The following is a 7,625-nucleotide window of genomic DNA, read 5'->3' on the forward strand; positions in this document are numbered from 1 at the left end:
CATGTTCAACAAGTGGGAATGACAGATCTGAATCACATCATTCTGGAAGGGAGAGGTGTTTATCATCCCTCCTCAGTTTTGGTATATCCACCACCACCACCCCTTAGCGCTGCCTTTGTGCTTGTGGTGTGACCTATGGGCACATGATTTTTTTTTAAAAAAAATTGATACAAGATTCAATTCATTGATTTTGCAACCACCTAGAATCAGTGAGACTTTTTTTGGATGAGCCCAACCCCTACTATTATGAGGGAAAATGTCCAAAATGATTTACCAGTTCCTCACATGGCAGGTGCTCCATTATTTTGATCATTTTATTTTCCTCTTTCTGAATATTTTCCAGCTCTAGGGTATCCTGTGTGTAAGTGCAGTAAGTGTGACAGTCATCAAGGGGCCCTTTCACACTACACAATGATGACACTATGATTCAACTTTCCTATCATGGCTGGATCCTATGGGAACTGGGGTTTATAGTTTGGCGAGGCACTAGAACTCTCTGGCTGGGAATTCTAAAGGTTCCTCTCTAAACTGCAAATCCTAAGATACCATACAATGTTTCCACGACAGTTAAAATGGAATCATAGCTCTACAACTGTGTAGTTGGAAATGGGCCTACAAATAAGGGTACTTCTCACCAAGCCATATCACTATAAGTAGATGAAGGGACTAAGGTGTTTTTGCTGCAGAGGAGCTGAGTACTCTCTGATACTAGGGAATTCCTATCCTTTGCTGATTGCAAAACCCTTCTTCAGACATATTTTACAGCATTAGTGAAGATTCTTAGAGGCAATTGTGGCGTTGTTTGAACTGGGGAAAATGCTTTTCCAAGACCATTTGGATGACATTAAGCTATCTGTATCTGGCTGGCTGGCTTTCTGGCTTCCTTCCTTCCTGAAGTAAACAAACATATACAGACAAAACCTGTTATTCACAAGTCCCTTCTGCTCTGGATCACACATCATTTTCTCTGTAAGCTTTTGAATGGTTTCTTGTCTCTTCAGAACAGCCGATTTATCAAACCATTGCTGGACTGTAGGAGGTCTTCTTTCACCTTCATAACTTGCATAATACGAGCAACAGTACATCTGACCTTGCATTTGTTTCAGTATAAAAGCTCTTCTATGCCGACATTGAGGTTGAAAATACTGTTTGGATTCTTTTGTAAAAAATAAAAATTGTGTGCATTTGAGTGTCCTATATGAATTGCTTTTCCTAACTAAAGCTTAAGAGCTCATTGTATGTCTTGCTGAGAATTCAATGACTTCCAAACTTTCATTATATTTTGGATTCAGATCTCAGATGAAATGTATGTAAATTATTCCCATTTAAATGCTTGCCTTCTGCTGTCAAATAAAAACAACAAAAATGAACAGCAAGCACACTTTTGGGGAAAAAAAACCATGATGCAAACAGTGGGCAGAGGCACACTTGTGAGTATAGAGATGTGCATAATGAATAAGTGTGCTCTGCTGGTTGTTTTTTTTTATAATAATTATTATATTTGATATGAAAACTTTTGTGTTCAGATTATACATGGCCATGTAGACATATGACCTTTGTCCTTGGTAGTCTGGCTGTTAAAAATGCTTCAACCTAGAAATATGAACATATGTGACAATCTTATATTTTTGCTAGAGTACCTAGGTAGATAGCAATAGTAACTACATTATGATACCGCTTACTGATGTACTAAGCAGTTTACAAAGTGTAAGCTAATTGCCCCCAACAAGCTGGGTACTCATTTTGCCAACCTATGGAATGATGTCAGGCTGAGCTAACCTGGAATGTCTGGCTGGTACTGAACTCACAACCTTGTGGTTTGTGAGTGAGTGGCTGCAGTACAGGCATTTAACCACTGCACCACCAGATAGATCTCATTGCTAGATCACAGGCTAAGAACAGTCCTTAGGGATATTGCTTTTCATCAGTTGTGGCCGGGATTGTTGCATACACACATTCGTTTTGATCTAAATTTCTGACTGATGTAATTCCTCAAAGGTGAACATGTCATGCAAAGATGCTTCAGAGGTACAATACTAGATGTATAGTTGAAACTAGGATGGAAAGACTATTTACAATATTTGTGGCCAGGTTGAAAAATGCCTTTTCCAGCTGTTAAGGATAATAGACCGTTAACAATTTTGTGCAATTTTCTGCTGGTATTACAATATCCTAAAGTGTTGTGGAAGAATTATTCTGTGGAGGAAAACAAGTGGTGTGTGTGTACGTGTTTCAGGAGGAGTAGCACAAAACCTCCAGTTTTCTGCATGTGTGAATATTCTGCAGAGGAATATTCATTTTCTCTCACAGTAGGCAGAAAAACTAGGGGCCTAAATACCCTAAAGGCTTCAGATTCTATCTGATCTTGAATGCAAGGCAGGGTCAGCCCTGGTTAGTACTTGAATGGGAGACCATCAATAAATACTGTAGAGTACATTTCAGATGAAGGAACTGGCGAAACTACCTCTGAAAATTCCTTGCCTAAGAAAACCCATTTAAATTCATGGAGTTGCCATAAGTTGATAAGTGACTTGAAGGCACACACACACACACACAGGAAGGAAACAATAAAAGTTATTTGTCCTTGCACCTGAGGATGAAATAGGTGAGGATCTACACATCCAGATAGAAGAAAATAAAATAAAATATGAAAATGGATTAGCATGGCAGCAACTTGCTATTTTGGCTCTGTCTAATGGTGATGGCATCCATTGTGCTTGGTCTATATGAAAAGAAATCTGAATAATGAAAAGGGATGAAAAAATGATGTTTGCTACACTATGAAGTTACCTTGTGGATCCTTAGCCAAAATCTGGGAAAGTTCAGTATGTATGTGTATGTTCCAGAAATCAGCAACATACTGAGAATCAGCAACATATTGAGAACTAATATCTTTGGCAACAGCAGTTTCTTCAGGCTCCTAGGTTCATGCTGAGAACACAGAAGCCATGGAAACTTCAATTCTCAGATATTTTGGCATCTAGATTGTACTAAGATTGCTGCATCAGCCACTGGTCTTCTTGTCATTCTTGCAAAATATGTTCTGATCAAAAGAGAAGGAAAGAAAGATGGCCTGCAAGAGGGTTGGACAGGGTTATTCTCTCCACAGTGCGTAATTGAAGGCAGAGGCCTCTAAGCCTTATTCAGGGCATCTTTGGGAATGCAACAGACCTATATCTTGAAAGAATGCCCATTGTCCCATGTATAATTATAATTTTTTGAATAGGACAATCTCTAACAACTCCAGACTATTTACATCCATCATGCCTTTAACAGAATTGTTTATCATCTCCCTAGAAAGCCAGCAAGGCAATCAAACCTGGCATGTAATATGTGCCCAGGAATACTTCATGCCATTTGTGCTGATTGCTCTAAATTCCTCTTTAACTTCTTGAAACAAAGAACATTAGCAGAACTTGTGGCAATTCCATATGTGCTGAATTCATTGATGACACAATCAATAGATCATACCTTATTGAAGAACAGAAGATTGTTGTCAAGGCGAAGAATGAAATTGCATTAAACTAACCTAAATCACTCAGGGAAAAGTACCTCTATAAAGTCTGTGCCTGAAAATGTCCTTCCTTTCCCATCTTCACATCTGTGCCATGCCTAATTTTTTTTTAAAAAAATGAAATGAGATTCATCCTTTCCTTGCCATTTTTGTTTCAATTTTTTCAGCACATTTGAAAAACTGCTTGAACAGTTCTCTGAAAAGATATTCAAATGTACGTTTCTCCCCCCAAGATGTGTTTGCAACCATCTGATCAATGTGTCCATTCCAAACACCAAAACGGAATCTATGTGTCAATAGTCCAGGAAGTGGGACATGATTAAAGTTGGGGAGGGGGGGGGCAAGAGGTTAAACTGAGCTGACATCCATAAAATTAGCTCTTTCTAGCTTTTTAAAAGAGAAGTTCATTTCAAATCAAGCCAGGGAATGCTCACTCATTTTTGTTCCCATGACTAGCTTCTTTTGGGGTGAATACTGGCTTCAAGTTTACAGTGGAGTAGCTGTGATTTCCTTCCTCAATTTCTGTATTCTCCTGATCACATCAACATTTCTACTTTGTAGCATTCAAAACCACACTCTTAAAACTTGCAACAGCTGAAAGCAACAGATATCTTAAGGGAACTGGTCCCAATGTGTGGAGTCAGTTTGCCATTAAACATTTGTTATACTATCTGCTTTCTCACCTGTTCTCCAGGGATGATCCATTCTCTTCTGTTTCCATAGTTTGTCTTGTCATAACCTTCTTTTACAATATATTTCTTAGTCATTTTAACATCTTTATAGAGGTATCTAAGGGATAAAGAAAGACAGAATGGATTAGCCCATTTAGCCATGCATCATGATGCTGGCATAAAACCTAAAGAAGTTATTGATTAACCTGGAGGAAAATCAAAGCAAATGGATTTCACTTTGTAAGGGCTTTTCGTACTGTACATTAAGTTATCCTTCCCTAATGGGATTTAAACAATGGATCAGTCCATTAAAAGCTACCATTTTCCCCTTGTTTCTCCCCTTTACATCATTCTGTGCTGGTTTTCCTATCCACAAAGGGAACTAATACATTTCACATACTTCCTTTTTAGTTTCAGTCAGAGAATTTAGTAGATGGTATGGACATAAGATTTGGAAACCTTAAATCAGGAATATTGAAAAAATATTTTCTAATGAAACACTAGATACTCAGGGACACATGCAAATTATTGTTTAGGACCTTGAGTAATATCTTTATGCACAAAAGGCAGTGGTGAGACCATGCAGTAAGGTCATGAGATGTAATTAACTAATTAGTTTTTTGTTAGCCTGTTTTCAATAGTGACCAAAACATTTAAAATTATAGTGATGTCTCTATGCACTACACATATTCACAACCCTGGCTCTGCTATGAATATGGAGCCATGTCACTTTTTCTTAAAGAAATTTTATGTTTATTTCAGTAGAGACAGACCAGATGGCTGTTGGTAACATATGCTGGACTATGTATTCTTACACAAAAATTTGTATTCCTAGGCCATGATTCCATTGTCAGTGGATTGGTGAATCCTATGGGACACATCCTGTTAATGGAAGCATGAGTGAAATTACAACTCATGTAATTTGTGTAATATAACCATTACACAAATGACTGCACTATTAAAAATCACTGTCGGTGCATCGGCTCCATAGAAATAGTGCATTTTGATATCACTTTAACTGCCATGGCTCCATCCTACAGAATCCTGAGATTCATAGTTTTGTGAGGCACTCTTTGGCCAAAGAGACCAAAGACCTTGTAAAATTACAACTCCCAGAATTCTATAGGATGGAGCTGCAGCACTTAAAGTGGTGTCAAACTACATTATCTCTATGGTATAGATGTACCCTGCATTACTGTCTCCTCTATGACAATGGAAAAGTTATGATGTCTTATCTTTCTGTTATAGAGTATATCAACATGGTTCTAAATGTATGATTTTTGTGCAATAATGTAGTCCTGCATCAAAGGATATAGCATACGAACCATATAAATCCATCAGTGGATACTGCCTGACACAAAAGCTAAGTCACTTTGTTCATTCTACACTGATAAATAAAAGAATCTTCTGTGTGCATGCACACACAAACTTGCCCAAAAATATCCACACCCCCCCCAAAAAAAACCTACTGCAAAAGTTTTTAAAAACCCAGCAGTCCTGTACATTTTTAAAGTACAAGATGGCTGGATTTTTAATGCAGAAAATAGCAATCTTGCTCTGTGACTATTTTGAAACAGTGGAAACAAAATAATTTCCCCCCATACACATCAAAGTGACTGGTGCAGAAAGAACTCAAATCCATTTCTACACAGAATAATTTTATGAAACACTAGTGCAAGTGTGAAAACTGGATGAAGACAGTTCAAAATTCGCAGCACTTTATTATTCTTCCCAACATGGTTCTCTGACTCTACGGAAACTCATTTTTCATCCTGAAAAAGGATGCGTGCATATTTTTTCTTCCCATGCTGTATGTGTTTACCCAGAAATAAAGTCAATGTTATTTGGGCCCCAGACTGTGTGGGCATATAAAATCTGGATGTCTTTGGACATAGTGGATTCTAATCTCATTTGTCTCTCTTCTAATTTACTATTACAACATTTCTCTCCACTCCTTAATCATACACAGAAAGAAAGTATGGCTGTTCAGAACACTGTTGATCCCAGAGTTGATGGGTAGAGTTTTTAATGCCATCCATATTCCCTAAGGCTTTTGTGTATGATGGCTCTGACTGTGATAATAAGAAATTAATTTTGAGAGGTTTTTGATATGGTCTTCATACTGAATGCTTGGTTTCCATCATGCCTTTGGTAAGTGTAAAAAGGAAACGGTTTTTTTGAACAAGGAAATACAGCAAGATGCTATCAAAAAGATATGAAACCATATTAAAAGATAATGTTGTAACACTCATTATTGCTACAGATAAAAAGAAATGCTCCAAGCAATGTTCCAGCCAGATTCTACCATTTTCTGCTGATAAAGGTAATGCAGCAACCAATTTGAATTACAGAAATGGGCAAAACAGAATAATTTGGGGAAAGAATCTTCAGTGGTACATTATGTAAAGATCAGCACAACATCTCATGAAAAGTCTTTAGCAAAAAAGATAATGTATTGATAAAGACATTCAATCCCATATTAATGACGTGCCCCAACAAGAGCCAGCTAAAATTGCTCTAAAAAGAAGTTAATCTGGATACTTCTCATTGATTTTGCTGCAAGCATAAGCATTCCTCTGGGAAGATGCATGGAGTAGCATCAAATTAAGGCTTTGGGTGGGAAATGGTTAGAACATGTAATGGATGAATGGAAATACATCCAAGGGACATTAGAGACAGTTAAATATAATTGTTATCCAGGTACATATCAGACCAAAGCTACTGTGCTTAAGAAACGTTGGGTCTCAAGGGGACCTAATAGGACACCTCTAGTCTTCAATGTAGTGGTGGCTGGTGGTTTTACTGATATCATTGCAGTGAATCTGCTCCAAAGTTTAGTTCAAACTAAAGAGCTAACCATGGGAACCTCATCCTCACAATAAATTCAGCACCTCGAACCATTTCTTTAAGCTTCAAACTAAAACCCAGGGAGGATTCATTATCCCAATAAAATGAGAGTAACCACTTGTAACATGCTTGTAATTGGCATGTTAAAAGTTAGAAAAAAATCATAAACTTTATGGAATAAGCCACAAAACCAACTTTTTTCTCCAGTCTTTTCCAAAGGCTATAGCTCCCATAATACCCTGGTTATCATGTCCATTGGTTGGAAAACTCTTGGAGTTGCAGTCCAAAAAAGTATGTTTCCATATTTTGGTCCAAGCAACTTAAAGAAAATTTCCCTGGGTCTCTGTGGGTGTCATTATCTACATTTAGATTCCTATCACGATCATAGGGCCGGTACAGACTGGCACTAAAAGCCACCTTGTGGCTGGTGTGGGGGCATGGCATATGCATGCCACATGCCCCAACACCACTTCAACACCTCCCAGAAGCCACTCACCTACCCACATATGGGCTGGCTTCACAGTGCTCCAGCGGTGTGGAGTTTAGATACTGCACGCCACAAGAGTGCTGAAAAGCTGTGGCGCCCCAAAAAG

At 38.1% G+C, this 7,625-nt stretch overlaps 1 protein-coding gene across 1 annotated transcript in view; it reads right to left on the minus strand.

The window, feature by feature from the left end:
• The window catches only part of LOC121931644 (protein LSM14 homolog A-like), a 23,545-nt gene extending 17,467 nt beyond the window's left edge, over positions 1-6,078 (minus strand). The window contains exons 1-2 of the mRNA XM_042469618.1: positions 6,008-6,078; positions 4,198-4,303 (exon numbers count right to left, since the gene is read on the minus strand). Coding sequence (XP_042325552.1) covers positions 4,198-4,303; positions 6,008-6,078 — 177 coding nt within the window. The remainder of the gene's footprint in view (positions 1-4,197; positions 4,304-6,007) is intronic.
• Between the last annotated feature and the right edge of the window lie 1,547 nt (positions 6,079-7,625).

The sequence above is a fragment of the Sceloporus undulatus genome, chromosome 5 (assembly GCF_019175285.1).
Source record: "Sceloporus undulatus isolate JIND9_A2432 ecotype Alabama chromosome 5, SceUnd_v1.1, whole genome shotgun sequence".
Taxonomy (NCBI): Eukaryota; Metazoa; Chordata; class Lepidosauria; order Squamata; family Phrynosomatidae; genus Sceloporus; species Sceloporus undulatus.